This window comes from Neophocaena asiaeorientalis, unplaced genomic scaffold, assembly GCF_003031525.2.
Source record: "Neophocaena asiaeorientalis asiaeorientalis breed wild unplaced genomic scaffold, Neophocaena_asiaeorientalis_V1.1 scaffold395, whole genome shotgun sequence".
Taxonomy (NCBI): Eukaryota; Metazoa; Chordata; class Mammalia; order Artiodactyla; family Phocoenidae; genus Neophocaena; species Neophocaena asiaeorientalis.
Window position 1 is genome coordinate 26,345 of NW_020172274.1, and position 16,476 is coordinate 42,820.

The 16,476-nt window shown below is 41.9% G+C and overlaps 1 protein-coding gene across 1 annotated transcript in view; it reads left to right on the forward strand.

The window, feature by feature from the left end:
- Positions 1-214: 214 nt before the first annotated feature.
- Positions 215-16,476, forward strand: part of PPM1L (protein phosphatase, Mg2+/Mn2+ dependent 1L) — a 321,730-nt gene continuing 305,468 nt past the window's right edge. The window contains exon 1 of the mRNA XM_024763562.1: positions 215-1,410. Within this exon, the coding sequence (XP_024619330.1) occupies positions 1,012-1,410 (399 nt within the window). The 5' untranslated portion in view covers positions 215-1,011. The remainder of the gene's footprint in view (positions 1,411-16,476) is intronic.

Below are 16,476 nucleotides of genomic sequence, written 5' to 3' on the forward strand. Positions count from 1 at the left end.
GAGCTCTCACAAGAGGCAGACAATACCATCCACTCGAGCTCGGCTGCAGACGCGCCCCTTCCCTCCCCCCTCGGTTCGTCTGGACCGCCCGCAGTTGCAAGCGCGCCAGCCGCCGCCGATTTGCCTCGGCCTTTGACAGCTCGGCCCGAGCACCTCCGGGCCTCGAGTCCCGGCTCAAGGGGCGGGGCGAGGCGGGGCGAGCGAGCACTGGGCGGGGCGAGTGCGAGCGGCGGCGCTAGGAGGGAGCGCCCGAGCCCAGCAGAGCAGAGCCGAGCGGAGCGGAGCGGAGCAGGGAGGTGCTGCGGTGAGGCAGGCAGAGCCCGGGCGGCTCCGCGCCGATCGTGCTGCGTCCCCGGGCTCCGCGCAACCCCGCCTCTGCCCAGGCTCCCGCAAAACTTTTATTCTTTGGGGCCCCCTGGGTGTCTGAAGGACTCGGAGAGCTCGGCCCGCTCTGCGCTCCCCTGCGGCGGCGACCAAGGGGGACGTGCATCTCTCACCCGCGGGGCTCTAGCGCCTCGCGCCTCTTCACGTGCCGATCGCTCCCCGGAGCAGCGAGGGGGCAACCGCGGAGGCGCCGCGGGGGCGCCAGCGTCCCGGAACTCTCCCGCCCACCGCGGCAGACCCGCCCGGCGCAACTTTAACTTGATTTCTCTCGTCCAGCCCCGGCACCCGCGACTGCTGCTGCCACTGCCGGCGTCTCGGCAGCCGCCGCCTCACAAAGGGGCGTAGGGAGGGGAGGCGGCGCGGGCGGCTGGCTCAGACGTCGGTGTGCTGGGCGCGGGCCTCCGGGCCGCAGAGGCCGGGAGACAAAAGGGAAACTGCCTCTGTTCACCGTGCGGGCTCGGAGCTGCCTGCTCGTCCATCTTCCGCCCGGCTCCGTGAGCCTCCTCCCCCTAACCGTCGGCTGCTGCTCCGCCTCCCTCCCCGCGGGCTTTCCCCGCAGTGCTACCGGACCCGGCGAGCTTTCGGGGCGCGCGTCGCTGCTGGTGGTTGGGGCTCTAGCGATAATAAATGATAGAGGATACAATGACTTTGCTGTCTCTCCTGGGTCGCATCATGCGCTACTTCTTGCTGAGACCTGAGACGCTCTTCCTGCTGTGCATCAGCTTGGCGCTGTGGAGTTACTTCTTCCACACGGATGAGGTGAAGACCATCGTCAAGTCCAGCCGGGACGCCGTGAAGATGGTGAAGGGCAAGGTGGCCGAGATCATGCAGAACGACCGACTGGGAGGGCTCGATGTGCTGGAGGCCGAGTTTTCCAAGACCTGGGAGTTCAAGAGCCATAATGTGGCCGTGTATTCCATCCAGGGCCGGAGAGACCACATGGAGGACCGCTTTGAAGTTCTTACGGACCTAGCCAATAAGACGCATCCGTCCATCTTCGGGATCTTCGACGGGCACGGGGGCGAGGTAGGAGTTCTCTGGGGCTTTGAGTGTGTGTGTGTGTTTGTGTATGTGTAAACAACAGGACGTGGTGGGCGTGTCGGGTACCACCTGTGTGCGAGGGGCGTGGTGATGACCTGGTGTCGGGCTGGACAAAGCCACTAGTTCCAAACGTGGCCAAGTTGCCAGAAACACCGCGGGATCCAGATCTCTTGTACTGAGGGTCCAGTGTGGGGGAGGAAGGGTCATCCATAACCTATTTCATGCCTCATGAGGTTTCCCAAGGCCAGAGTCCAGCAAATGACTGTGTTAGTTTTGCTGGAAGAGTTAGTGGTTCCTACAGTGAACTTTGGCCCAGGGTCTCAGCGCCCCTGTTATGGGGTTTGAGGCCGAGCTAGACGCAAAGAAGGAAGAAATCTTTGATTGTCGTTAGGAAAAAGATAAAATCTGCAGAGCCGAATCAGTGAGGACTTAGTAAGGATGAAGGAAACTGACTCCTTTCCAGCTCTTTCGCCCTGAGGAGGAACCCGAGGGGCAGCGCTGCGCTTCTTCCTAATTCCATTAACTTTACAAGTGCAATCCGGCCACTTGACAGCAGCGCTTTGCTGGCCGCCTGCTTTTAGCTGGATCGAGGCACGGGACCGAGATGCCTCTGGCCTTTGCAGAGGTGGCAATACCCGCAGAGGTAGCGGTGCCCAGATCTTGCCCCTGCGCCCTGGCCGGCGTGGGACGCAGACGTCTCCCTGCTTCTAAATTCCTTTATTTGGGGTTCATGTGGGAGCAAGAGATGAGGTTAGAGGCCGGTTCAAGTCCCTCTCCCGCATTTCTGCGGCACCCTGATTGCTTGTCGGGGCTCAGATTTCCTGGAGGTCAGGGCGAGAGTTGGCTTTGGTCCTTGGGCATCGGCCCAGGCGAAGTGAGTGGCAAATGTGGCTCCAGAGCGGTGCTCCAGAGAGTAGCAGGCCAGCCACCCCATCTCTCTAAACTTGGCAGTTTGGAAAAGAGTTTCATTGCTGCATACTTTTTTTTTAAAACATACCTTCTTACTCCCCGCACCCCCTCTTCACCACTCTTTCTTCATCATTTCCTCCTTCCCCCGCCCCCTCTTCCCATCCAACTTTTCCCCCTCAATTCTCTTGCCGCTTCTGGTCTCTGGGTGGGCTGTAGGGGATATCATTCTCTTTCAAGCTTGTTCTTTGGCCTTTGTTTTGGGTGAACATTGAGAACGCTCTCAACTGGGTATCTTAACTGCATTCTCTCTTTGATACAAGGTCACTTCACCCAACCCTCTGCTAATCTTTCCCACATACTGTATGTACCTACCTGGTAGAACCAACTTTGCCAGGAATGGCAAACTTGATTGGAAAATTTATTTGGTAGAGCTGAAATCAGTTTTTGCTATCTTCCATCCACCCTAGCCCTTTCTATATTCTGTTTCAAAACGAAGGTTTCTCACTGATTGTAAATTTGTAGCCTCTTGTGTAGTATGGGGTTCTTTCCTTTCCCCTTGGGTAGGTGAAAGATGTGAAGTTAATTGAGGGAAGGGACGCTGTGTATTTGGGTAAAAAACATATCTGAAAGATAAGGTTGCCAATATAATGGCTGATTTGTTTCCTGGTCTGAATCAGAATGTCTATATTTTCATTTTATGTGCCTTGACTGTTGTAAATCATTTAATAAAGCTTATGTTTATTATATACTTTATATTAAAATTGTTGGCAGATGATGATCTGATTCTTGTGTTAGAAAGTACAGTTTTATTCTTAACTTAAAGGTCTGGATGTAGTATTAATGTTGTGAAACTCTGGGTTGTGCTCATCTGGGTGTGCTGCATTGGCATGTTTTGAGCCTGCACATGTAAGTGAATGAGTATTTTTAAATTTTCTTCTAAGCTGATATTCTAAAACGTGAATATTGAAGCCTCCAACAGATTTCAGGTTGAAAAATTTCCAGTATTATCTTCTGGCAAATGTACCATTCAGAAAAGGGGCATGCGAAATGCTTTTATTTAACTAGAAATAGTTTACATGTATAGGGCTTTTCGTTAAATTTTTAAATAATAAAAGAGATCATCATTGTTAGCTAAACTATGAAATGAGTTTCATTGTGCCTTATATTAAAAAGCTTGCTGTTTGCAAAATAATATTATCAGTACCCTGAAATACAGAACAATTGTTCTGTCTATAATATCCTACAGTGCATAGCCAGTTCATTCATTTTGGCTTTGTTTTAGGGCAAAATAAGGAGTTATAAAAAAGAGCTATTTAATTGCTATTGGGAATGTGATGACAAATAATCTTAGGTATTTCTCTCTTCCTTTTTATTTCATTCAAAGAAAATCCAACCATCTAATTCTTGTCTTCTGTGTTGTTTAGCTTCTTTAATATTCACCAGAGGAGGGTGCCACTGTTTGATTTTGGTGTAGATGATAGTTCTCACCTTTCAGAAAAGAGGAAGCTTTTTCTGAACTCTCTACATACACATATATGTAGAGAGTAGTAGTAGTGTGGTATGGAAGATGATGAGGAATTTAATTTTGTTTCTAATAATTCAAACTAATAAGATAGGCTATTAAAAATCAGGACCCATGGTAGTGCTTTTAGATACAGAAGGAACCTAAGCCACCTTGTATATCTATTTCATTCTGTTTTTTAGATGAGAGGTTTATTGATGGCAGGAGAAGTTGTAACCTTCCTTAGACTGCATAGCTTATTCAAGGCCTTTAGTTTGATAAGCTTTATATTAAACCAGTGGACAAATTAGTTTGCATATTTACCTAGGTAAATAGATAGCACACTAGGGATACAGAGGTGAATGAGACATGATTCCTATTCTCAGAAAGTTTCAGTGTGGTGAGAGAGATAGACCTGTGTACCAGAAATTATAGTCATTGTGTGCTTAGGGTGTTATTGGAATACTGAAGAGGGTCATTTAAATCAAATTGGAAGGTGCGAGGCCCTGCTAAAGACACCTTGAAGGCATCATTTACTGCAAGGTTAAAAGTGTAGGCTTTGAATCTGTGCTCTGCCTTAAACTAGCTGTGACCTTGGGCAAGTTGCTTAAGCAGCTTTATCTGGGAGTTTTTTTTTCTTTTTTCGGTATTCGGGCCTGTCACTGTTGTGGCCTCTCCCGTTGCGGAGCACAGGCTCCGGACGTGCAGGCTCAGCGGCCATGGCTCACGGGCCCAGCCACTCCGCGGCATGTGGGATCCTCCCAGACCTGGGCACGAACCCATGTCCCCTGCATCGGCAGGCGGACTCTCAACCACTGCGCCACCAGGGAAGCCCTATCTGGGAGTTGTTAATCTGAAAAATATGGATAATAATGCATGTGAGGTTCATGTCATCAGTTGTATTAATACCCTATCTAGAAAAATACTTGATGGAGAGAAGGATGTGGAAGAAGAAAGCTTAGAGACCAAGAAGTCTGTAATGTTGGGGCGACGGTATCCAAGGGAAGGAAAGAGACTCTACACATGAAAGCCACAACTTTGATCACTAGACAGGTGTATGTTGGATATAGATAATTCATTAGGTATCCACCGAACTCTCTATCACTGTTTGTTCTAACTTCTGGTGAACTGATTATTAATTTAGGATTCCAGGTATCCTAGCATTGGGGAAGTAGCATCCTGGCTTCAGGTGCAAATTTTCTGATTAGTGAAAAGGAATATTCTTTATGATTAATTAATAAATTGGTATTCTGACTTGTACTTAAGCCTCTTCTGAGTTGTTAACATGAGTTAGTTCTCGAGTCTGTTCAACTGTGTATTTTTGACAAAGCTATGTTCAACTGTGTATTTTTGACTAAGCTATGTCTCCAGACTTGTTATGCTGAGAACCAGACTCTGGATGGCTGTGATTTCCAGATGGATGATAGCTTAATGAGCCATGTTTTTTTTAGAGGTGCTATGGACCAGCTTCCTTACTTGATTCCCTTGGGCCCTTGATAACATTCTAACCACTATACTATGGATGGATGGTTGAAAGTGTGTGTGTGTGTGTGTGTGTGTGTGTGTGTGTGTGTGTGTGTGTGTGTGTCTAAAGCTATGGCAGTGACTCTTTTGCTGTATAATGAAAATTAAAATAACAAAAAGGAAAAAAATAGCTTAGATTGTATCAACTAATGTGGAAAGGTTATTTTTAAAATTGCAAAATACTGTTTATCTAAGAAAATTGTTTTGGGTGCTTATCTATAATTTTTATCCACAGGCAAAATATGTTTTTTGTTTTAAACTTTTTATATTAGCTAGAAGAAATACCACTGACCGTTTGAGGCACCTTTGTCAATGTTCATGGCTGAAATTTATATAGAAGAATGATTGTGTTCTATATGTGTATGGACATTATTGTATTAAAGGTCATATATCATTGTATCATAAAATTGACACACAGCCATTTAAGCTTAGAGTTCCACACTTCACATCAGAGAGAAGCTATACTTCCGGTGCTTGTCAGGGGCTATAGTCTTGAGGCTTAGCACTTCTCAGAAGCTCAGAAGACAAACTGCTAACGGAGGGTTGCCTGAAGGATATGTACAGTCTAGTTCTTTTTTTTGGTACGAGGGCCTCTCACTGTTGTGGCCTCTCCCGTTGCGGAGCACAGGCTCCGGACCCGCAGGCTCAGCGACTCATGGCTCACAGGCCCAGCCGTTCCTCGGTATGTGGGATCTTCCCGGACCGGGGCACGAACCCGTGTTCCCTGAATTGGCAGGCGGACTCTCAACCACTGCGCCACCAGGGAAGCCCCCTGTCTAGTTCTTTAGATGAGTGGTTCTTAACTTTTCTTGAGTCATGCTTCTCTTTGAGGATGTTATGAAACTACCGACATATCCCCCAGAAAAATGGACGTGAGCACAGCAAGTTTTGTTTATAATTTCAAAGAGAATTAGATGCCTGAAGCCTCTGGATTTTAGGTTAGTCTAGATAGAATAAAATCTATCTCTGGTAAATCTAGACCTGCAGGGAGCTGTGTACCTGGACCTCACCTTGCCCTGATTGCCTTCCTCTTCCTTCCTCTCTGTCATTTTGCATTTATTGACTTGTGTGTTGGCATTTGTTTGTGAGGATTGTTATGAGGGATGGTCTCCCAAAGCTCTCTGACAAATCAACTTTAGGGATGTCACTGAAGACTTTATTTGTTACAGTATATAATATCCTCTTTATGAGGACCAAGGAAGAGAGAGTTCTCTAAGAGCTTTTTGTTTTTATCTTAAGGATGCTGAATCATGTAACTCATTGGATCATCCTGTGTTTGTTGGCTGCCAGCAGTGTTAGAGCCAAACCTCTGACCTACCTCTAGCAAGTGTGCGCAATTTTATTAATTCGGTACATGAACCTCACTCCCAGGACAGCTTATATTTCCTACATTTAGTTTTCCTTTGTCCCATTTTTCTCTTTCTCCTCTTAGATATGTCATTTTATCTTGTGGTATATGTATTTATGTAAGTTTCATTGGCTCCTCTCTAAAATAAGATATACTACTTCCAAAAAAATAAATTATGAGTGGCATAATGAATGATCTGCCTTCCAGACGTTACAACTGACGTTACTAAATGTTGGGCTCCCACATTACTGATGTACAAGAAGCCTGTAGATTTAGTGTGGACAAATGCCTTAGGGTTTAAGAGAAAATTCAGGTTATTTTGTTTTAAAATGGCACATTAACATTTGTGCCCCAAAAGGGGGAGGCACTTTACCTTTTTTTAAAAAATAAATTTATTTATTTTATTTTTATTTATTTTTGGCTGCGTTGGGTCTTTGTTGCTGTGCACGGGCTGTCTAGTTGAGATGAGCGGGGGCTACTCTTCACTGCAGTGCACGGCCTTCTCATTGCGGTGGCTTCTCTTGTTTCAGAGTACGGGCTCTAGGCACGGGTTTCAGTAGTTGTGGTGCACAGGCTTAGTTGCTCTGTGGCATGGGGGATCTTCCCGGACCAGGGCTTGAACTCTTGTCCCCTGCGTTGGCAGGCGGATTCTTAACCACTGCGCCACTAGGGAAGCCCCGCACTTTCCCTTTAATAACCCATTCCTGTCCTGTGCTTAGCAGCTGTTTGTAGGTGAATGTAGGATCCTGACTGCTGACCATGGTGCATCTTCTGAACAGATTGTTTAGAAATTCAGTTTAATTAAACCAACATTTTCTGTATAGTCTGTGGCATAACAGAGTTATGCTCTCTGTGATGCCCAAAGATGGATCAGTATATTCTCTGTCCTCAGGGAGCATTCCATCTACTTGAAGAGATGAGTTTTTAAAAAATAGCAGAACTACAAGATGCAGTTGGACCACCTACAAGAGAGTGGTGGCCTGATGGAGCGAGCTTGGGGAGTCTTGGATAATTTTGAAGAGGAACTGACATTTGACTATATCCTAGCATTTCAGTAGACAGAGATTGGGTGGAGGGAGGATGAAAAGATGACATAACAGGTGGAAGAAAAAGTGTGAACATGGATCAGAGGAAGTAAAATGCAGTCACAGCTGGAAGAAAGGCAGGTAGCTCTATTTGTTTAGAGCAGGCTTTCCCCATATGCTGTAATCTAGAAGCCCACTCATTTTTCTTCCATATTTAAGTACCTTCTGTTTTATGATATACTTCATATTGCTTTTTACTGATTTATTTTTATAAGTTTATTTATTCACTTTTGGCTGCATTGGATCTTCGTTGCTGCATGCAGGCTTTCTCTAGCTGCGGAGAGCGGGGGCTACTCTTCGTTGCGGTGCGCGGGCTTCTCATTTTGGTGGCTTCTCTTGTTGCGGAGCATGGGCTCTAGGTGCGTGGGCTTCAGTAGTTGTGGCACGTGGGCTCAGCAGTTGTGGCTTGCGGGCTCTAGAGCGCAGGCTCAGCAGTTGTGGCGCACTGGTTTAGTTGCTCTGTGACATGTGGGATCTTTCCGGACTAGGGCTCGAACCTGTGTCCCCTGCATTGGCGGGCAGACTATCAACCACTGCACCACCAGGGAAGTCCCATATTGTTTTTTAGATATCTGTGTTTTTAAAGTTAAGTATATTTGTTAAAAAAATAAATTTCATATCAGCACTGTGAGTAGAAAGTCCATAAAATGAAATTCTTGGCCTCCAACTTGCTAATAATCTATCTCCATCTTGATGGAGTAGAGCGATTCTAAAAAAGTTCTTCTCCTAGTCTCTGGTTACCTCTAGAGTCCTTCTGTCCCCCTCCCCTGGCTCTTTATGAACAGAAAGGTGGCTTTTAAAATTGAACTATTGACCAGTTAAATTGAAGTGAGGCAGGTTGCTTGTTCCCTTCGCAGGTGGAAGGTACCTCTGGTGATGCCACTCTTTGAGGAACCCTGGTTTGGAACAGCTTTCCACTGTGTGGACTCATGTGAGAGATGAGATTTCATGTGTAACACACCTCCATGGGGAACCCAGAATGATAGGCAGTTCACAGTGTTCTAGTAGAAATTCCACCCCCATTTCTAACGCAGGTACATGAGAAGACATTATAGGCATAAACCTGAATCCTTTCTAGCTTAGTTTAAAAAGTAAATAATTCATAAGTTTTTGGTACTTGAGCCATTATTGGTTACAAACTATGACTACTTACAATGACAGGATACACAGTGACATGTGTGCTGGGACCCACAGTTGAGGAGCCTTAGCCTGGAGTTTATGGTAAACCCAGGTGAGGAGTTGGAGATGCTGCTGGAACGTTTGTCAGCACTGACACTGAAAGCCACACTGAGCAGCCTGGGCCATGTGCTGTAGATATTGGAGAACCACTGGATATTTTTGAGCAAGGGAATGGCTTTTAAATCCATGCTTTAGTAATTCTGTTCCTTTAATCTATATAGAGGATTGATGTGAATGAACAAGATAGAAAGGGTGTGTGTGTGGGGGGTGTCAATTGGGGAGGCCTGGACCAGAGCAGTGAAGAGGAAACCCAGGGGTGTGGGCCATTGCTGGAAAGGGGGAAGGAATGAATTGGAGACCCTCTGAAGTAGTAAGACTGCTGTGGGGGTCCCCAGTGTGACAGCGTCAACATGATAGAGGGCGGTTGATAGAAGAGCAAATTTGGACAGTAGTGAGAATAGTGTGAGTTTGGCTGTAAATTTGTTTCCCTTTTTCCCTGGATGTTTTCTGGGATGTTTTTTGGGATTCATAAAATGTTTGTTGACTGTTTAGCTCCCCAGTTTGTAAAACATTATTTCTGTCATACCTTCTCTAAATGGTTACATTTTAAAATAATGAAAATATACATTGTATGTAATATCTGATTTATTCAAATGGAAAGGCATTTATTACAATTCCAATGGAAAGGCATTTATTACAATTTTACTTTGTTACCAGGAATAATTTAGGCTTGTTATGAGGTTGGTTTTCCCAAGACTAAAAACCAGCACTATATCTTCATGTCTCTTAAATGATTTCATTTCCTTGACACTGCTTTTAAAATAAAAAATATGTATATCATTCAGTCTCAGATGAAAATGTTCCCTGGGCTCTGTTCAATTTAAATGTAAGCTCATAATTCGTCAGGGACTCAGATTTTTAAAAAGTGATATTTTAATTTTGAACGTTAATACTTGAAGCATTTGTTTTATTCTAATTTCTACCTTAATCTTGAACTACTTCAGTAATATAGTTTTGTGGTTTAACTTTTATTACCATTTTAATAATCCTATTTAATAAATATGAAAGTAAATCTGCAGCAAATTAAACATATTTAAAAATAAATTAATTTTAAAATTATAAGAGTAATATGACTACATGATAGATAGTATAGAAAAGAAAAAAAATCATTCAAAATTTCATTATCCTGTCACATCCACTGTTACGATTTTGGTGTATTACTTGTTCGTCTTTTTTAATATGCATTTAAAATATAATTTTACAGTGTTATACATATAGCTTTAAATCTTGGCTTTTTTTTCACTTTGTACAATCCTGTAAACCCTTAGTTATTTTGCTCCATAATTCTTTATTATATTTCTAACGTATTTTTTAGTGATGGAGTGATATTTTACTGAATGGATATTTGATAAATTACTCAATTGCTTCCTTGTTGGTATACATTTAGGTTCCTCTAACTTTTCACCATCACAAATAACATTGTAATAAGTGTTTTTGTGCTTTTACTGTAGTTTGGATTATTTCTCCAGGGTGGGTTTCCAGAAGTGGGATTTCTGGATCAAAAGAGAAGTAAAGAAACCACTATTATTGGTAGTAATGATATTAATAATGGTTGACAATTATTGAATATGTATAATATGCCAGGTAGTGTTTAAAGTACTTTACTTATATTACCTAATTTTAATTATCATAACAATTTTTGAGGTAGGTACTGTGTTATCCACATTTTACATATGTAGAAATTAAGGCACTGAGAGGTTAATTTGCCCAAGGACTGTCCACAGTTCATAGATGGTGAAACTAGGATTTGAAACTGGGATTCAAAGTTAGAGCTATTTATCTCCAAAGCCTGTGCTATCAGATTCTGGTTGGAGTTCTACAAATCTCATAATTTGGGCAATAAAGTGCAGATAGCATTGTTAGGTGGACCCTGCCTGGTCTTCTTGTGTTAGTCAGTAAGACTTGGTGTTTCTTCTTTGACGGTTGTGTCCCCGTGTCCCTGTGACATGTTGCTCTTGAAAACTCTACACTGGAACCTTGGTAGGTAGATCTTATAATTACCTGAGAAAGTCCTGAAGTTAAAAAAATTAGAGGTCAGAAGTCAGAGCAGGTGATGACCCACACTTAAACAGCTGTTCTCAGCCACTCCCCTTCTTTGCTGGCAGAATCTCTAACCCACTACAGAGATTCCCTGACGTTTTTGCCTCTTGACTCATGAAAGGCTTGCATAGATGTTATGGTGGCATTAACATAGCCATTCTCAATAAACAATAACGATTTATATTTTATTTTAAGGTACCAAGGGCTTGACTTTAGAATAAGTATGTAGGGGTGTGTGTATATTTGCATAATTTCCCTTTATACTGAAGCACTGTATTCCCCCCCCTTTTTTTTTGAGGGCCAAAATAATTTCCTAATACATAAATGACTGTAAATTTAAAAGAGCAAAATACTATTGTTTCATTTATTTATTATTTTTGGCTGTGTCGGGTCTTAGTTGTGGCACACAGGATCTTTCGTTGTGGTGCGCGGGCTTCTCCCTAGTTGTGGCGTGTGGGTTTTCTCTCTCTAGTTGAGGCACGCAAGCTCAGTAGTTGTGGCCCACGGCTTAGTTGCCCCGCGGCATGTGGGGTCTTAGTTCCCCGACCAGGGATCGAACCCGAGTCCCCTGCACTGGAAGGTGGATTCTTTACCATTGGACCACCAGGGAAGTCCCTTTTCATTTGTTTGTAATACTGAGTTGGTATGTTTAGTTTGAGTAGATGCTACGTCTTTTGTTTCCATTCCAGAAGACTACTTAATACTTTGTTCTCTTAGTCAAGCCTAGTCTTCAGGGATGGCTAGTTATAATCTGTTTTTAATATAAATCTGCAAGTTAGGCATCTCTGGGCCTGTAATCACTTGGAAAGGGTGCCTTTTTATAATTTCTACAAAAGTGTAAGTCACCATAGCAATAGGCTGTATTTCTGAGACTCACATTCTTTACTATACCGTCCATCATTGTTGCCCTTCTTGTTCTGCTCCTGTGTGAGCAGCTGACAGATAATCTGTGTTTTAGTTCCTAAGCCGAAGACCAGTTACCCACTGCACATTATGCAGCAAACCTTATGACTTCCCTAGAGAAGTGAATACTTATTTGCGTTTGCTTTTCAACATTGTTGGTCATTATAAATGTGAATGGGGCTTTAATGCCCTGTAGTAATAAATCTTAAATATTTGAAATGGTATTTTTAACAGGACAGTGTATATTCATCACTACTCTTGGGCAGTAAAGTTTTAAACCTAAAAACATTACAAAATTTTTATTCTCTTAGTTATAGAATTGCCATAGGTCAGAAACTGTTTTATTCTGATAAGTATATACCATTTCCTTTTTAATCTAGTAAGTGCTTTCATTTCTCTTTTTAATTAAATAAATTAACTCTTAGTTAAATTAGTCACTGGACATTTTCTGGCCAATAAGCCTCTTAACTGACACTGGCAAGATTTTATAGAAATTGAGACATAGATTTCGATCATACTGTTCACCTTTTTAATCCTTAGTATAACGAGATGAATTTGCTATAAGAACTGAGTTGCACAGGTATGTGATAAATATAACTGGCCCAGAATTTGGGATTAAGAAGTTTTTACTTCTCTTTTATTTTAACACTTAGATGTTTTCCTAAATTTCTGTTTAGAAAGAAGATAAATTTTCTCTTTAGATAGGCCTGGCAGGGATCTTGAATTGTCGTATAATCCAAATATAGTGCCTAAGGCTTCACAGCTACATGAATAATCTATTTTTAAAGACTTTCATCAAGGATATTCCACATTGGTCCTGGAGAATTTTTTTTGCTATAATCCTCTCAGGAAAATCATCTTTATATGTGAACTATATCCCTTTGGTTTAAGCCTATTTCTTTTAGTCTGGCCTCAACAGAGATAATTTAGGATTAAGTTGTTACCATTTGTAAATCAGTAAGATTATGGTAATCAAAAATCTCCTCCCCCCATATTAAATAGGTACATCAAATTTACGGGAGAAGTACTCATCTCAGAAAAAGGGGATACAAGATAATTTCAACCGAAGACAGAATAATGTTTCCAGATAATCAATAATGCCTCCTTTCTGTAAAGAGCTAGTTTGGCAGTAAAGGAAATGTCCTCTTCCAGTTTTACAGATTGACTGGTTTTGTCTTTTATGTCCATTGTCAGAGACTTAAGTGCTTCAGCTGGAGTAAATTTGAGCTGCACATCTAGGTGGTGCATTATTTGAAAGTTTTTGGTTGCAAGTGACAGAATACTCAAGTGGAAGCAGCTTAAACTCTAGGGACATTTATTATCTCACATAACAAATGGCCTGGAAGTACGTGTTTCCAAGGTCGGTTAATTCAGCAGCTCAGTGACTTCAGTCTTTATATAACTACATCCAGAGACATGAAAAAGAAACTGTACCTGTCCTGCATTCTTAAAGCCTGAGGAAAACCTTCCTAGAAACTACCCCTCACATCTCCTAGGCCAGAATTGTGTCCGTGTCTAAACCAATGACTTGGCCATGGGAATACCATCACCATGATGATGAACTCTGACCCAACATAATTCACCCCATTTCTGGGGAGGAGCCCAGCTGCCTCTGGAGGTCATGACAGCCTAGAAAGGTGAACGAAACTAGAGTTTTGTTATCTAGAAGAAAGGAAAGTGGGAATGTTTGTTGGTTGGGCCCCACAGGTGGGAAGGGGGTTCAGAGAAGGTAGCCTGGAACATTTCTTGTCTACACATTTGCAACCTCGTTGAAGAATGTTGCTGTAAAGTATATAACACTGACATGGCGGGGGGGAAATTTAGAAGACTTTAGAAAAGGGTAAACCATCTTATTTTCGAATTGGCTTAGGGATGACTTTGCCTGGAAGCTGAGATATAAATTTGGTATTTTAGGGTTCCAGGAAGTCTTGAAAAACTATGAGGAGGTAGTTTCCTAAATAATTCAAGTTTTCTCTCTGTTCTCTGTTAAGACACAACAAGGAGGGACCTGGGTGTTTGGAGAGTAACAGGTGTTTTTTTTTCTCTAATATATGACTGTGTGTTCAGTGTAGTTAATGCTATTGATAAATGTGGAAGTATCACAGCAGGTCTTTTGTTGGCTATCCATTTCTATTTTACCATCTTTCTGTTTCAGAAAATGAATTTGATCAAATTCAGTAGGATTTTTGTCCCTTAATTATTAAATGTCATTAAGTTTTATTATTTTGTTTAAAAATATTTGAGTCTACTCCAGGCCAAGGAGAGGAGATTCCTGGGAGGTTCAAAATTTTGTACCCATTTTGGAGCAGGGCATTCTGGCACTAGTCTCGGCTACAGGGAGAAGGGAGGGCATTAAAGTCTTCAGATTTTTCTGTAGGACAAATGAATGCACTTGGAATAAATTCTGTGTCTGCCTATAGAGTACTCATCCTACTGTTCCTGCTATAAATTGATTACAACAAGGACATCTTTTTGTTGTTTTCCTGACTGATTATTGCCAGTCGGTAGAAGTACTTACTGAGTAAACTTCCCATTTAATTTTAGTACCTTTTCTGGTGATTCATCCACTACATTTTTTTCCCCCATAAAGATATGCAATCATATTGTCTACAAATAATGTACTTGTGTCTCCTACTTTCTAAATAGTTATGCTTTTTGTTTTTGTTTACTGCCTCAATGGACTAGTTAGAACAGAACAATGTTCTGTAATACTCATGATAGTGGGTGTTATCATGTTTTTGTATTTGAGATTATTTAAAAAGTTTGAGATGAGGGGAATGTGAAATGGCCTTAGTTTATGGACAATAGGGCTAACTTTTCTTTACTGATATAATGAAAGATGAAAACCAATGGTAAAGTAAGAGCCAAAGAAGAAAGGATATTCCAGGGATAGTAATATAGAGAATGAACAATCACAAGAAAGGACTAGAACTGAGTGTAGATATGATGCTGAAAACCAGAGTGCATTGATTACATGAAGCAAAGAACACTGTCTTTTCTTCTTTGGGGAAAAATTGTCATCACTAGGTCCATCTCATGAAAATGTTCTAGGAAGCATTAGTAGTCTAAACAATAGGCACAGTATGTGACATGCAGGATACTGATTCTGCAGGTTGTGGAAGACCTAGCAAGATGAGATGCACGTAGGAATCCCTCCTTCTGGTTCCAGAGGAGTGGAAGGTCTGGAGCCATCTTCCCCTGGCACCTCTGCTGGTTTTGGTGAAGGTTATCCTTTTTTTTCCTCTGGGACTTCAAGAAGATTCTTGCCCTAATTTCTACTACATGTCTTGTAAGAAAACAGCAGCTGGTTGTGGAAGAGTATCATACTGAGGGGGTTAGGTCCTAAGTTGGTGTAAAAAGACAAGGTCATGTATAGCCAAAATCTCCCTGGAATATTCCCTCAAATTGACTGTAAGGAATAGTGTATATGATGTTGTACCTCTTATTCTGTAGAGCAATATGTAGTTATAAATGTATAATATCCCAAGTAACATATAGTATAGAATAAAATGTAGTATTTGCAGGTAAAATATAGTTTTAAGGTGTTTTAAATGATATAAAAGAGTATCTTGAATTTGTGTAAATTTGTAAATAGCACCATTTCACTGTACCTTCTGTAAGATAATAGAATAAGAAATTGAAGAATATTTTTGAGATTTTCAGGTGACGACAGGAACTTACTTTTTTTAGAGAGAGCATGTTATACATTTCTGTGTGATCACTTTGAGAAAATTTAGTTTCTTAAAGTTTTAAAAGTACAAAGCAGAATAAACATGTGGCTTTTTGGAGTTAGGAGTAAGATTAATTTATCCTGATTATTTTGAAAGTTAATTTTAGAGAGATAATTATAATGCCATATTGAGTACTTTATTTTTAATCTAAGTGCCAGCCATATCTTTGACGCTAGATGGGAATACAGAGATGGGCACATAGCCTGGTAATTTGTATTCATAAATACATAGAAGTAGTTTATACTTGCTATTTCTTTCTTGCCTATGGCTTGAGACCCTGGGGGATTTTATTCTCCAGCGATTTCAGAAGAGAGACCAATCAGGAATTCTGACCTTTCCCACTTTCCTGGTGTCTCTCCTGAGTGTCTGATATGGTACCTCAGGCCTAAATTCTTTAGATAAATGTCTGTTCCTGGGTTTGTCTAAGAATGAGACTTTTTGAGCAGCAAGGAATTCTTGGAAAGGAAGCTTGTATTTTAAGTATCTATGAGATCCAAGTGGCTGCTGATGAAGAAATCACGCGAGTAAAGAACTGGGATCCTGACAGTGGCCAAAGAAGCTCTTTACATTTCCCTATTAGAGCCATAGACCCTGCTCTGGTCCACAGAGCCACATAGCGATGGAAATTTTTTATCCCCAAAGGATTATGTAATGCAAGCAGTTTTAGACATGAAAGAGTACAGGCAGGCATGTATTTTGGAAATATCGCATAAGAGGGAATTCTTTGATGGAAAGGACAGCTAGTTTTTTTTTTTTCTCTCTCAAAAATAG